The sequence below is a fragment of the Abramis brama genome (assembly GCF_963993115.1).
Source record: "Abramis brama genome assembly, chromosome: 11".
NCBI lineage: Eukaryota > Metazoa > Chordata > Actinopteri > Cypriniformes > Leuciscidae > Abramis > Abramis brama.
This window is the reverse complement of record NC_139973.1, coordinates 30817018-30833676: the sequence shown is the minus strand read 5'-3', so window position 1 is coordinate 30833676 and position 16659 is coordinate 30817018. Positions and strand designations below refer to the sequence as shown.

General features: G+C 37.0%; 1 protein-coding gene across 1 annotated transcript; it reads right to left on the bottom strand.

Annotated features, from left to right (window-relative positions):
- Nucleotides 1–10205: 10205 nt before the first annotated feature.
- ackr3b (atypical chemokine receptor 3b) lies at nt 10206–15428 on the bottom strand. Its single transcript, XM_084128221.1, has 2 exons — nt 15211–15428; nt 10206–12073 (listed from the first exon to the last, which is right to left on the bottom strand). Exon 2 carries the CDS (start codon nt 12023–12025, stop codon nt 10937–10939), a length of 1089 nt encoding a protein of 362 aa, XP_083984347.1. The 5' UTR covers nt 12026–12073; nt 15211–15428; the 3' UTR covers nt 10206–10936.
- Between the last annotated feature and the right edge of the window lie 1231 nt (nt 15429–16659).

Here is a 16659-nt window from a genome sequence, read left to right as displayed (position 1 = left end):
TGCTTTTACTTTGCTAGAATCTTCAGAAGAAAAATCTAAACACAGTATGTTATGTTGTTGAGGTCTATCCTGAAACTTTAGAGGTGACAAATGTGAAATCACCAGAGTCTTTAGGAGAAAAATATGTGCACAGTGTGTGATGTTGTAGAGGTCTCTTATACAACTTTAAAGGAGACCATTGTGAGAGTGTTAGATGGGAGACCAGTGTGAGAAGCAGGAGACTCAAGCTAAAGTCTCCATTTGATGTTAATGTAACCTAGGAGAAACATTTGAGATAGAAGTTTAATTTTTGATTTTGATTTGTAATTTAAAAAAAAGAAAGAAAGAATAAATGAAAGAGCAACCTCTTATAGTCTTTAAAGAGATTATAGTAAGACAATTAAGAGACCTCCCATGTTTATCACCGCCCATTCTCATTTTGGACGATCTCAGTTTTGTCAACTTTAAAAATGTTAAAATGTTCCTCTTGAAAGGGATTACAGCAAGACAATAGATATGGTTTATGTTTTTCCACAACATTCTCAGTTTTGACATATTTTATCTCAGATATTTCTCGTCTCATTTGTCTCTACTTTTATTTTTCCTAAGGAATTTTAGGAGAAACATCTGAGACACTGTTGATAAAATAAGAAATATTTGAGAATCTCAACTAAGTCTCCTGAGCTTAGAAAGAGCAACCTCTGAGCAATAAAATATTATGAAATCTTGAAATAGATTACAGCAAGACAATAAAGAGATGTTCTATGTTTCTTCCACTGCATTCTCAATTTTGACTCAATTTCTCTCAGATATTTCTCAGGTCTCATTTGTCTCTACTTTTATTTCTCCTAAGGAATTTTAGGCACTGAACAGAGACACTGTTGATACATAAGAATCACAAATAAGTTTCATGAGCTTAGGAAAAGCAACTGAGCAATAAATATTTTTAACAAAAATAAAGAATAATTCAAAAGAATAATTAAAAAAATACTATAATTGCAAATAATACTAAAATAACATTGATGCAACACAATTTATGTGCCAATGAGGCAATAAGAACACAAAACAAAAAGTCCATGTAGATTATCATTCGTATTACAACATACAGTATATCATTGATCACATCACCTGATTATTTGCAGTCTTATTTTGTGGTAGTACAAAGACTGAGAGCTTGACTGACAAATAAAAACTCATGGAATGTGCTTTGACATAGCTATTTATTTGCACCTCGCTAAGCAAATAAAACAGACAGTGAAAAGAAGTACAGTGTCTTCTCCCTCAGTTTCTTTTTCTGCCCTGCTCTGTCTCTCGAAGTGTGTGTGTGCGTGTGTGTGTGTGTGTGTGTGTGTGTGTGTGTGTGTGTGTGTGTGTGTGTGTGTGTGTGTGTGTGTGTGTGTGTGTGTGTGTGTGTGTGTGTGTGCGTGTGCGTGTGTGTGCGCGCGTGTGTGTGTGTGTGTGTGCATGAGAGCACGTGTATGTGCTCTCACCCCAGTGCCACGGAGTCGTTTAGTCTGGGTCTCCGTGTGTAGGATGGAGGATGGGGCCGTTTGTGTGCTGTGGAGCATGTCTTAAAGTTGACCCTCAGCGTCTCTTGCGAAGGAATGTGTGGGCTCCCTGCCTCACTAATCCAACACCTGCCTTTAGTAAACCCAGCCTGGGCCTGACCACAGACCTCCCAGGTTAGTCCACCCGTCTCTCAGCACTCAGGTGAGGTCTGTACAGCCACTGAAGGTCTTGCATTCATTAGTCTTTTGAAAGAACACACTTTGCATTTGAGCTCAGTTTTTGTGGAAAGTGAGGGATACGTTTTCCTGTAGAGGTTTAAGGAACACATCAATCACGTAAATCATCATTACTCTGAATGTGTCAGCCAATACTGTAAAAACAACTCTAAAGCAAAACATATATCACATGGCATGTGTTTGTGCTTTGGCATTTAGTTATTTTAATAACATATTCTAGCAATTTCAATTGATTTGAATGAGCTTAGCTGACTTACATACCTTCAAGCAATAATAGCTTTCAAGATTGTGCCAACTGGCTGGAGTTGTTTGAATTACCCCAGAATTCAGTTTAACCAAATGTTGTTCTACTGAATTCTTGTGGGAATGCATTTTATGCAAGCACACTTTTCACACTTTTTCACTCAGTTTAGTTTAGTGTTTGTTATATTTTACTCTCACTGTGTCCCAATTCGCCCACTTATACTATGCCCTACTGTGTTTGTAAAGAAAAGGTACATACTTTTGAGTGTGTAGCAGAATAGTAGGCACGCTTTGGGACATAGACTACTACTTCGTCATATGGGTGAAACGAAACCCTCATGTCATGATTTGATACATATCACGATACTGAACTCACGATACGATACGATATTATTGCGATACTCCAAGACATGTGGTTAAAGGTTAACAAAAAATGTACTGTTGATTAAAATGCTAAATTTGGTATTACATTGTGGGTGTAAATTAATAGGCTTGGACTTGGTACTGGTACTGGTAACCCAATGCACAGGACAATGGTGACACCAGAATAAAAATCCTGTCACTGTTTAAACTGCCACGTCAATCATCTTGTCACAGTTAAAATCCTCCTCATTAAATTAAATTAAATTTCCTCCTGTTTCGGAGAGAAATATAATAGCATGTTGATCTGCCAATCGTGGGCCTTCCATGCAGAGACTCTCCTTGTGTGTTCGCAATTTGCATAATGATGCATTTAAAAGTTAATGACCAAACGCATTTTTACAAAAGTTCACAATGCTGTTGCAGATTAAATATAATTTGGATAAAATTGAATAAATATCTTTTCGTCAGATTAGATACTGATTATTAATCACTCAAACCCCTTCGTGTTTCTAGTTCTAATCGAATCCTCATCCAACTCGCAATATTAGCAATTAGAGTGTGCATGCATTTGCACTTCAAATTCTAACAGGAAAAAGTAGACCATCTGGGTATCTTTCAACATACTACGATTTGGGAAAACACTAATTTTAAATTTGAATACTGTTTAGGACGGATAGTATGCGAATTGGGATGTAGCATCTATCCTTTTTTAAGTGCTTTATAGATTTTAATGAACAAAAATGTTTTCATTTAGTTTTTGTTTTAGATTTCATTTTTGCTTTTGTTAACAATAACACTCATGTGAACTTGTGCTACACAGTGATGTTATTGTTAATTAAAGCTGACTCTAAAATTATTACAAATGATTTTCAGTAGGCTAATTGAAGCTAAAATAAAATAAAATATTTGATGGAAAATTTAAACCTAAAAAAACTGAAAATGAAAATTAGAAACTGAAATAAAGTTTGTTGAAGTACTAAAATGACTAAAACTGAAAGAAAAAAAAAAGAAAAAAATTATAGTTAAATAGAAATATTAGAAAAATTACTAAAATGACGAAAGCACATAGCAAAATTACTGACACTTAAACTAAAATACCAATGAAAACTGAAAACATAATAAAGGCTAATTCAAAATATTAAAAAATACAATAGTAGTATATAAATAATAGTAAAACAACACTGGTGCCACAAAATTTGGGAACACAAAACAATAATTGCATGATTATGATTCATATTACAACATACATTGATCATATTTGCACAAGAAATCACATATATACCAATCTTGAAATGCAAAGTTAACACAAGAAGCTTTATGTGGGATCCCAAAGGTCAATGACTGTCTTTTAAAAATGAAACAGGGCTTTAGAATGTGATGGGATATTGCTGCATTTCAATAGCTGTAGGCAGATCTTAAACCTGAGAAGAACAGGAAAAAAATAGAAACCAAGATTGAGAGTGGAGGAAAGAGAGAGAATGAGATGTCCAGGTGCTGGGATTTGGTGTTGAATGTCCACAGATTGCTTGGGGCAACAGATTTCTTACACCTGATCTGAGGTGTAGTCTCCTTAGAGAATCAGTCTGCAGGTCCTGTCTCTAGTACAAGGTCACTCATTACCAGGTTCAACAGTCCATCCGTAAATGCATTCATTAGCATAGCAAGAATGTTGTGGTAAGCTAGCAGGTTTAAAAGGAATTGTCATCATTTACTCACCCTCATTGAAGAATGTCGAGAAAGGAAACAGAAAACAGTTGATGGGACCCATTGACTTCCAAATAAAAAAAAAAGTCCATACTATGAAACTGTTTGGTTATACCCATAGTCTTCAAAATATGTTCTTTTGTGTTCAGAAGAAGAAAGAAATTCATACAGATTTGGAACAACATGAGGATGAGTAAATGATGACAGAATTTTCATTTTTGAGTGAACTATCCCTTTAAGGTTAGCATGCATCTAGCTACAATGTTAGATGTGGAAATTGAATAGAATGTTAATTTTATTGTCTTGTAAATAGATCACACAAACAAATCATTTATTTAAACATTTTAGAACACTAACTGTTCATAAAGGCTTGCTGATTAACATTAAGCCCTGACATACTTCAAGCTAAATCATAGAATGAACTGGGTGACGTTATTTCTAACAAAATCAGGCCAAAACAAACTTTGTTTGGACAGCTTGCCAAAGCGAACTTTCCAGAAAAGTCTGGTAAACACCTTTGAAATACCATTGGTCGATGGCGTTTATGTAATAGGTGTTCTCTGAAGCTCCACTTTCTTTGACGTGGAAATGCTCTTGGAGCTGCTTTATAGTAGAAAAGTTGTAATAGGAATTGACACTGACACCGTTTTTTCATTTTTAATACTGCAGAAATGCTTTAGGGCAATATATTATGATCAGATGCTTTCTTTACTACTGTTTTCTCACCACTGTCATTTTCGTTGTGTGTTTATTTCGATATTGAGAGGAAAGTGCACAGCACGTATATTTACATATTCATATAAATACCGCTTCCAGCAGCATGGGGATGTTGGGATGTTCGCTAACAGTATACCACTTCAAAGGTATCCTTTGTAACTTTTTTTATCGCTAAATGAAGAATGAAAAAGAACTTTGCCGTGATTATATCGGAGCCTTTAGCATTTTTGTGGCCCTTTCCTGTGGACTTTTATCAAGTTTTGCTAAGCAGTCTGCAATAACAGCAATAGGTCAAGGTCAAAACCCTGTTCTTCATTCACATGCCATGCTGTTTTGAATTGAATGTGCCCACACTTTTCACACTGTTTCTCTTTCTGTCCCCTTATCACGCTGCCTCTCAGAGTGCCAGCGAGTTAGCGAAGCATTAGAGAGCGATTCTCAATGGCATTGCATACAATCCTGCACACTTGGCAGAGGCTGAACAGCCACAATGGAATCACAATTGCCCACTGCTCTAAACATGAGTCTCACCATACCCAAATGCTGATAAGCCAGCCTGAGCAGCAGTTAAACCTGATGGGACACAAACAATCCCAGATAACAAAGTGGAATCCAGACAAAAGCCCCCATCCCCCCTCTTACAATGAGGGCTAGAATAGTAAGAGAAGATTTTAAGAAAGGTGGCATGCCAATGAAGAACCGTTGAACCTGAATAAGCCAGTTTAACTGGCCTTATAGGAGATTTGGCGGTGTAATGTTTCCTTAATGCTGTGTGACACTGAACAAGAGAGAGTGTTGTAAAAGGATATGTAAGAAACTAAATGTGTTACATGCGTCATTAAGTATGAAACTTTCACCTATTTTTCTTTCTGTCTTGAAACAGTTTGTCCTTTAAGATACTGAGTGTTCAGTTAGTGAGTAAGAGACCAGGAAGGACACAATAGTATAAGTAGTATCAAATGAACTTTAAACCTGTCTCCTTAAATAACTGTGATGCTTGTGAAAGCAGAAATCTGAGGGTTTGACAGTTGGCCAGAGTGTTATTTACGGATGAGGATGTGTGTAAAGTTTGGGCGATGAATAGTTCCAAGTTAATACGTGAGCTTTTCAGCATTACCAGTGATTCCTCTCTCTGACGTAATGTATGATTGTATTAAGAAGAATGCAAAAAACAAAGGAAAAGGTGTGGGGCTATCATGAGAAGTTCTAATATTCATCAGAAAAACCTTCTCATGTTAAATTTTAATTGACATACATGAATGATGAATTAACAATGGACAACAATCTACATTAATGATAAGTTATATACTACTGCTCATTAAAGTTCATTGATAATACATTAACTCATGTTCACAATCTTAAAACATGTAATATAATGTAGATAATAACAAACAATAACAAAGATAATAAATGCTTTAAAAGTATGGTTCATTATTATATGGTGCTAACTATTCATTAACTAATGTTAATGTATAGAAGCTCATTGCAAACTGTAACCGGAAATATAATACCAACCACTCTCATGTTATATAACCCATGTTATATTATGTTTTTAGCTGTCTATATCCTATACTTGGTTGTGAGTGGCTGTTTGGGTGTGCGACGATGGATTTACTGCCCATTGTATCATACATTGGATCATTTCAATATGAATGAAATCCGTGGCTGCATTTAAACCATGCGGAGACAGAAAAAATCTCAGACTATGTCTTGAGCTTTCAGAACACAAATGAACCGTGTCTTGGAGGCCAGAGTAAGTCCTTTTCCTCATGCTAAAATTCAGCCGTGTTTTTTTTTTTTTTTTTTCAAAGGCTCAAGCTGTGAACTCTTTTTCTCCACACAACAACAGCAGTGCCCCTGCCCTTCACTCAAACTCAGACTCCACCCACATGTCTGTCAGCGACATGAGCAGCCCCCGCTTTCCTTTTATACATCTAGGCACATACTCAGAGAACAGTCTCAGTGCTCAAAGCCTGCTGCTTATATTCATTAGTACTGTGAATGCTGAGTAATTCAGAGGAAATGGTTAAGTGCAGAATTGTGACATAAATGAACCATAAATGAATGTCTGATCATGTTTTATGTTGCTGTTCAGCTGCTGGGTCAAATTTGTATTCTGTTTTCAAAAATGAGATCATCAGTGCATATTAGACAGTATGTCAGAATCATGGCCAAGCGTGTTGGTGCAAATCATTCAAAGTGTGAAGAAATTCTTATGTCAACATCCAGAAGTCAGGAGTTTTCTACATTTCTTAAAGGGATCCTATTATGCTTTTTTACATATTCAACTTTCTTTAGCATGTAATTTTGCAGTTTGAGCATGAAAAGGGTCTGCAAAGTTATAAAGTACAAAGAACACTCCAAAGGGAGTTATTCTCTATATCAGTAAGCATTGTTTCTGAACTACCTGAAAACGCTCGATTGCAGCCTTGAGTTTTCTTCGGGGATTGTAAATGTTACAATATTCCTCATTTAAATAATTCCTACCCAATGCATAGAAAAAAAGGGGACGAGGCCTGGTTGTAATAGTAGTGTATTGAAACTTGCGGTTATGGTAAGAAGCGTAACATTTCTAAAAACACGCTCGAAGCGGTAGACCAATCACAACACACTGGTCCAGCCGACCAATCAGAGAACATTGTGCTTTTCGGAGGGGCTTCATGGAGACTGGAACTAAACAGAGATTTACAGACAGACTACTGTAGCTAAAGAGGTGCTGCAATAATGTACAATATGTGAACTTTTTTTAATATTCAAGCACGAAATCCTATTCTAGTAGACCCCCAAAAACAAAATCAAGGGCATAATAGGTCCTCTTTAAGGTGTGGTCACAAATTTCAGTGACATTTCACAGGCAAAAAAAAAAAGGTCCTTTTTCAATTGTCAATAGCTTTCAAAACAGTGATTTTTTGTTGGTCAGGTGAATTTACTTGGCCAAATTGAAAATGAGGGAGTTCTATGGGGAACATTTTTTGACTCACACAAACTCACGATCGCAAAGATTCTTATTGGAATGACTGTATTTTGCTAGCAAAACTAATAGTAAATGTTACCGCACCTTTTCTGTAATGTTCATTTTCATCAAAATTTTTCTACTGGGGAAATCAGTGTAGCGGAGAGTTATTATTGTATCAAAGGTTAAAACTGTTGGGGAAGAGAAATGACTTGTTTCCACATCCACTGCTTAAAAACCCTAGGGGGGAATAGTGTCTCACTCTTTTTTCATGTCTCATATTCGATTTCTCTTTATTCCATTTTCTTTTTAATCCTCATTCTCCACAGTTCATTCTTCCTTGTTCCTCATTTAAAACGCCTAAACAGAGTGAAACTACATAGTAACTGATACTGTGGTTGCATGCAAATTTTGTATAAATAACCAAGGAAAGGAACTTGTGCGTCATCTCCTTTATTGTATGTTGCTGTAAGTGTATCTGATGCCCAGAGAAAAATAATTCATTGTAATGAATTTCTTCCCATCATTGTTCTTCTGCCAAAACAACCCTTCTCTTTTCAGCAAGGACTGAAAATGATGTGGACCTCCATATCCGCTTTTGCCCGCATCCTTCCAGATTAATCTGTCCTCTCCATCTCCCCCTGTCTCTCAACTTTGATTGGTTCAGCATCTCGGCCCAATCAGCAAAAACTCGGCCCGCACACAAACCATGTGAAATTGAACTTGTGGTCTCATTACCAAACAATAGGATTCAAGCGAGAGTCAGTGCAGCGTTACAGGCCAAACACAGTGTAGTGGTTGAATGGCCCATTAGCTTCTCTCAGGGTGGTTCCCAGCAGGGTTTATTAATGACCTTAGAGTGCTAATGACCTTTCAGTCTTCACTTTCTCTCTACCTGTAAACTGATCCACCGAAAGCAACTCTATTGTCTGATTCTCAGGGCTCTCTGTATCACTCTCTCTCTCTGTCTCACTTGTGCCATTCTCTTTGGCAAAGTGTTACCATTGCCACATTTCTCTGATTAAGAGGAGCTTAGGGAATATCCCATGTGATAAATCACAGTATTGACAGAAAAACATACACATTCTCAATTAGTCTGACCTTTGGAGAGGTGTTCTCCTGTATCACTCAGCAGAAACTGAAGTCCAGACAGCAACAGAGTTTGACTGTACAAAAGAACAGAATCCTTATCTTACCTAAGTTTAAAGCAATTGATAAATGTTAGTCTGGATAGCCTGAAGGCGTAGTTAAAATAATAATATCATAAAGATTTTCGGAATAAAGAATTATTGATTTTATTTTTAAAATAAACTCAAAATTTGAAGAATTCATAGCATTATGAGATTAATGTCATACTAATTTAACATGCCATTAAAACATTTTTGTAGCACTGACAACAGGAGAAAAACTCACTAGAAATCTATAAGATAATTTTGTGATAACAGTTAAACCTCCAAGTGAGATACGTGGGATTCTGAAATAAGTCTGGACCAGAAAAATGTGTCTGCACCAAGACCCTTCCGTCTTTTCATTACATTTATTAAGCAATACTGCTCAAATCACAGACTTGAGCGCATAAACATGTCAGGTTATGATACATAATTTATTTTGATGCAGGGGATTCCCAAGTTATGTTATTCTTCTTCCAAAACATTAAAGGTTTTGTGAAAATCATAAATTGGTGCTTCATTTCATTTGTTTTATGGGAGAGAATAAGCCTTGTCATTTTCTGAGAACTTTCCAAGGGAAGAATAATAATGCCTTCTCAAATTTGCACTGTCTAGAAACCCAGTCACAGGGAATTACACAGGGTAGGCTATATTTGAAACAAACACCTGGAACTTCTTCAGAACTACAAAGGCGAAGCAGAGAAAACGGGCTCCTGAAACAGTTGGTATGGATTAAACAAACTTCCCTTCTCTCTGAACTGAACTCACTGAAGATACAGAACGAGCCAGACCCCCCTGGAGATTTAAGTACACACACTCGCACATATGAACGCATACGCAACCGTACCCATATGAAGCATGCCCATAGGCTCAATGAGTAATGTCTGCTCATCATGGCAATATAAGCCATATGGTCAGTTGTAAATACTCAACATCTTTACTTTGATCATGTGTAGGTCTGAATGTAGTTCTAAATTAAGTAAAAATTATAAATGCATATGGTTTACTTTAGAAATTCATACAACTAGACCAAATATTATGATTTGATAAGACTTTCTAGTAAGGTTTAATTCATTAAAATGAATTAATGCGTCATGTATTATGAAATAATCCATGATCCTAATATTGGTTAATTTGATGTTTGCTCATAATATATTAACTAATGTTCATTAATCTTCAAAATCAGTAATACATTATTAGTAATAAATTTATTATTAATACATTATAACATTTAAATTTGTATAAATTAACATTAGTTGATGTATTATGAACAAACATCATGTTAACATGCTTATGGGTTCATTTGTAATCAAACAAAACAAAACTATTCAAGAGAATTCCAAAAGAATTTATATAGATTTTATTTCAACGGCACATTTTTGTCAGACAATATTACAAAACACTGAACATACACACTGAGTATATAAATATAATTTTATTTACAAAACATTTACAAATGCAGCTAGCATTGTTCTTGAAATGTACAACTTATTAAAAAAAGTGTATCATTTCCCACAAGCATAGCAAACAGCATAACATCAGTTTACAATAGCTACATCTAATCTTGATTTGGACTTGCTTCTCTCCACTCAAATGTGTGGGTTTTCAACATCCCCCTCCATTTTACCAGACATAACTGTACATTACACATTGTGTATGTGATCTTTAGTCTTTCCGGCAGATGTACGAAAGCCACTGATAAGTGGAGAACGGATTATATGAGTCTCTCTGTGGCTCCAGGACAGGGAGGGACCTTTTCCACCAATTTCACTGACACAAAAGCCTAGCTAGACTTACAAGGCTAATACGCTTACAAATCAAATCAATACAAGTGCTTTCTCAATACATTTATAACTGTAATAATAATGTACAAAAAGCATAAACATTCATCTGTTTATAAAGATTAAGCAAACTGTATGTGTACAAAGTTGTTCCACTATTTTACAAAACCTCAAATTTTGCTATGCCTCAAGAACTCAAAGTACAGAGAGATTTACATGACGGTTCCCTGTTTATCTCTGAGCTTTGCAGAGCTGGTGTTGATCAACACCATCATAGAACGTTCATAATGGTCCCTGGTTCTCCACAGCGGAGTATTCAGTCTCAGACACATGCGAGGCATCGATGAGCCTAGCAAGGCCAGTTTTGGTAGAGTACTTGAAGATGAAGGCTTTCATGAGGTCGTAGCGGTAGTTCTTGTTGATGAAGTTGTAGATGATGGGGTTCAAGCAGCAGTGAAGGAGGGAGAACCACTGGGTGAGATGCAGTGCTGCATAGAGAGCGTTCTCTAGAGTGCAGTTGAAGGGCAGCACGTTGAGAAAGACTAGCGTGTCAAGCAGTAGAGCTCCATGGTATGGCACCCAACACACTAGAAAGACCACAATGTAGGTGAAGACGAGGCGACGGCTGATGCGACGTTCCTGGTCAGCTGTGGGTTGGATGGTACCGGCCAAGAGGACGTAGAACACAGCAATTATAGGGAAGGGAATGGCAAAGCCGAGCATGAAGAAACTCAATTGGATGCCAACTGTCCACTCGTTAGTGGTGTCTGCTGGGAAAACAGACTTACATACGATGCTGTCTGAATACTTGGATTTCTCAGCCTGAAGGAAGTATGTTTCAGGGAGGGCGGCAAAGAGTGCCAGCAGCCAAACGCCCACACAGATTAGCTGTCTGGTCCTTCTCTTCCTCTGACTGGGACCGTCTCCAAAAAGTTTCACAGACAGGTAGCGGTCCACACTCATGCATGTAAGGAAAAAGATACTGCTAAAAAGGTTGACACTGAAGATCAGGTGTGTAATTTTGCACATGGCATCACCAAAAGGCCAGTGGCCGAGTTGAAGCAGAGAACTAATGGAGACCGGAAGAGTGGCCACTACGCAGAGGTCAGCGATGGCTAGGTTGAGGATATACAGGTGAGTCTCGTAACGTTTCCTCCCAGATCGCACGTTCACCCACACCACCAGAGCATTGGCGGCGAGGCCGATGATGAAGAGGAAGATGTAGAGCACAGAGAGGGCGTAGAGCAACGCCTTCTGGCTGAAGGTGCTGTGACACACTTCCACGTGGGAGACATTATCGTCAAGAGTTGAGAAGTTTAGGTCGCCCAGTGCATCCAAAATGTCACTGAAGTCATTGACGTTCACACTCATCTTGCCACGTCTTTGTTATTGCCACTACTGGGACGCAACGGCTGTGACCTGAAACAAAAAGAGAGCCACTGTTATGACATGTAGACAGAAAAAATACACGAACGGGACCAATTAAACTCAGAGGGACAGAAAAATGTAAAACAAAGAACGTTTATTTATAAAACACACATAATCTGAAACATGTCGAACACACCAGGATCCCTTGTCAGAGAACAGGACCTTGTACTGTTTAAGAGAATTTTTTTTTTTTTTTTTAAAATAATTCAGTGCATGGGTTTATTTCCCAGGCTTACTGGATTGCGCTTAATTTAAGAATAAATTTAAATGGTCACAAAATCAAAGAGGGAAGGGACAATGAGTCAAATAAGGGTGTCCACATTTAATAAAAGGAAAATATATATTTAAAATATGTTCCAAATTCTTAGAAATGTGCTTATTCATGAAAACTTTCAATTTAATGACTAAAAATGTAATGTAGTGTAACCATCAAGCAAAAGGTAATAACATTTTTCTTTCATCTTGAATACATGTAATTGTACACATCTTAATCATTATTTTCAAAAACTGTTCTAAATATAATTCTCAGTGTATCAAATATTAGGGATATCTTATTCACAAATATTATCTTTTTGGGGAGTCGCACCACATGACATTGTACAATATGATCCACCCTTGTCTTGTCTTAAAAAAGTCAAATTTTCTGATATTTAAGAAATGTATTGACCTTAAACATACAGTCATGAACATCTGCACGTCCATGTTTCTGCACATTGGCTGCACCACGCTCTCTATGACTGATTTAGCAGACAAAGGTTTTGCAAATAACATTGAGCCGTGAAGCAGTTTTGTTCAGAATTTGTTTTAGTGTTCCTTCATTGTATTGACTGTAATAATATCAGACTAGACTGACAAAAAAGCAAACGTGATTCAGTGATCAAAGACTAAGCAGTACTGCTTTGCTGAACATAAGGATTAAATGCCTGGCAGCAATACTCAGACGGTTGAGCAAAAGCTTACTGGCAGACCTCAGTTGTCATGAAGTGACCTAGTGAAAAGCTAAGTAGTTATCCATGGCAAATGGGAGGCATTAAGGATCTACAAAAAAGTTCAGCACAACCAACAGGCCAGACGAGTGAGTACAATGATAGAGAGCAGAGTGTAACTCTCCTGAAGGCATCAGAGAGAGACTAATGCCTGTTAGAAGTGAGATAAGTCATAGACAGAGGGGAGGATGGGCGGCTGCTGCTCCCTCTGCGACACAGAGGGGTGAAAGGTTCTTTTCTCAAAATGATATGCTCAGCTTGAGGACTGGATGCCAGGCTTTGAACTGACAAAAGCTAAAGAGAACAGAGAACCACCAGACTGGCGCTGTGTCAAAGTTTTACCATTTACACATTCTCAAACACAGATGTACACACATCTCTAATCACACAGTTTTGATCTTCAACCCCCAGGGTTTGCAGAATAGAAACAAAACACTGGCACACTTAAGCATGCTTTTTAAAACTAAAACGTTGTGCAGTGAAGCAGGAATGATAAACACAGTTATGCTCTTTCACATTTATTAAGTAAAGATGGAGAATATTAAACAAAATATCTGTTTACAATTGGCCTGGTGTAAAAAAAAAAAAAAAGATACAACTATAAACATGTGTTTTGCTAAAGAACCATCAAGTGATAGAATGAGTTTAGGCTTGTTTATTTTCATTCCAAATCAACTGGTTCTGACCCTTGAACACGGTTAGCGCCTGACCTTAATTTCATTAAAAGAAATATGAGAAGAGACACAGCTGCTCTTAATGCATCGTGTGATCCTTACTGCAAGATCCTCAATCGCCTCCAAAACAAAGACTTATTTTATAGCTTCCACTCTCATATCATTAGACTAGGGAGACAGAGAGGGCAGCGTAAACCTCTGACCTGATTACCAGGTGCAATTGAAAAAATCAGGTGCCATAAAATGTGATGGTCCATTACAGACGGCCCCAAGCACCACCATCACGTCCCCCAGCCTTGTAAAACTGTTGCGTTTACACTGCTCAAACACAGCGGCCCCCTCACCTGATCTCACGGCCCCAGGCATCAAGCACACTTGCCCGCACAAAGACTTAGCTGTGCGGACACAGCGACTCTCCGTGCTGCCCCCTCCTTCCCCTTCTCTCTCTCTCTCTCTCTCTCTTTAAGTCTTAAAGTTCCCTTGAAACTCAGTATTGTACTGAATGTGAGTGCAGGGAAAAGTAACAACTACAAGGAGTAAAACAAATCCCTTGAAAACATGCTGATCATGAAACTGGAAGGAAACTATACCATGGGAATTTAAATAAATTAGTCCCACATTACATAACGAGTACTGTAAGTGTGGACTGAATAAAAAAAACAGAAATATGTTTTTATATAAATATTAATATGTTTCTGTTCATAAATAGACAGAATAATGCTAAATAAAATAATGTAAGAAGCCTGAGTCAACATTTTCAGAAGGGGAGTCTGAAAATCAGTTTAAGTAGCTAAATTTAAGCTAAATACTTAGTTTTTAAGTATTTATTAAATAGTTAATATTATTCATAATTAATATTTATTAAATAGTTTCAGTTTAAGTAGCTAAATACTGCATTATTTAAACCCTTTGTTCCCAAATTCAAAAAAATAAAAAAATAATAATAATGAATTAATGGATTCACAGGAACTGATTCTTGCTCCACAAAACAAAAAAGACCGAAAGCGTCTCGAAGAGATGAGAAACAAAAAGTGTCGCTTTACCTGACCCTGTAGACACAATAATGCATATCCTACTCTTAAAATGTGCATTTAAATTCATTTATTCTAAAACAGCATTCATTTGTTTGTTACATTAGCCTAAATATAATCGGATTTCACGTTGGTAGCCTTACAGTGACAAATCCGCGGGATTGGACACTTCTAATCCACGCCACCATCTGAGAGTTTCGGGCTCGGTAAATTTGTTAAGAGAGATATTTTTAAGTCGGCTACCTTAACTTTCTAAGTGTAGAATTAGAGAAGGTTACTTGAGGTTTTAAGACCGCATTTAAAACTGATATCTTGTAACACCTTAAATTAGTTTTAAGTGTAGCCTATCATGGTCCGGTACGAGTAAGCTATGAAAAAGGCTGCATTTAAAAACTACAAACTTTGCACACACAAACAAGACGTACAAATTAACTTACAATCCTTGTGGTCTGATTTGGTGCTCCTAGACTTTTAAACGTAGAACTTTGGTATCGAGATTCCGATGCCTGGAGAAAATGTTAAAGTCTTGTGGTTATCCGTACGAGAGGATGGCGTGATTGTCCCTCTGCGCTCTGACTGCACTTGCTGATATATAGTGCTGCGAGCAACGCCTACCGAACGCTATCGGAAAAGTGAATCACTTCAAGTTTCTGTCCAACAACAATGTGAATAGCGGACGTGCGACACATCGGATTTCCACTCCCATTTTAAACAGCAATATAAACAAAAAAGACTGTTCGAATATAAAAATACGCCTTTGTGTTTTGTTTTCGCATGAGAGTTGTTTAGAGAAATCAAAGAAGCCTGCATGCGAAAGTTTCATTGAGGACTTCCACAGTTTCACAGGCTGAAATGTGCTTCATGTAGCCTAATATATTCTCAAGATTTTTGTATAAACATTCTTTGCACTATTCAAGGTAACACTTTATAACTATCATTAATGCTGTAACAATTAATATTCTATATTGCTAACATATCGTTTCCTATCTTATCATTCCATTCAAAGAGTTTAAAATATCGTATAGAATAGCCTAATAGCCTATATTCAAATTGGAATGTAGCCTACCAACTGATCTGTTAAGCATTAGCTATGGTTTGTTAGCTAATGACTAATTATAAATTAGGCTATTATAATACAATTATTATATCATATTACCGGTAAAAGGATAGTGCCCTAACAGTCATATAAAATTGATTTAATTTTTAATTTAATTTTAAACGTTTGATTTTTAGTTGCTTCAGGGTAAGTCTTTTATAAAATGTAGCTTGCACCATGCTGTAAGTAGTAGCAGGTGAATGTTGTTTTGTTGTTTTTCCTGTGTTCCATTCTTTTTGCATCCTCTTGGCAATCCCTCAAAGACTTCCAAGCAGTTTGCTAAATTTAGAAATGAGGAAGCTCACCTGTTCTGAATATCCAGCTGGCCTCTGTTTAGCTTTATATTTTCTGGATAATGGCCAGTCCCTATTGTATGTTGCTTGGAAAAGTGGAAACTGAAATTAAGCATGCTTAACAATATCAATGAAATCTTGATGAGATAAATTGTTCAGGGGTATATGGAGTGAAGTGATGCATTTGATTGTAGAAGCATAAACACTAATAGTGCATTGATCCAACTGCTAAACATAATTTGACTTCCTGGAAAAGAGATAAGCCAGATGAATGCAACTGTAATCACAACATGGAAAGTGTAAAGACTTTGCCAGCATTATTTTTTGATTGCATGCGATAATAATTTGGATGGAGATGGATCAATGTGCTTGCTTATGCATGTAAACATATGAAATCAGTTGGAACACCTGCCTGAACAATACACATAATTTGTGGAGCACCCCTGAAATGGGGAAATACACTTTCAAGCATAACAGTTTCCACATTAAAAGCAACT

Bases quoted from the DNA above. Each gene is read 5' to 3' on its own strand.
- ackr3b (XM_084128221.1), bottom strand. From the start codon at position 12,025: ATGAGTGTGAACGTCAATGACTTCAGTGACATTTTGGATGCACTGGGC.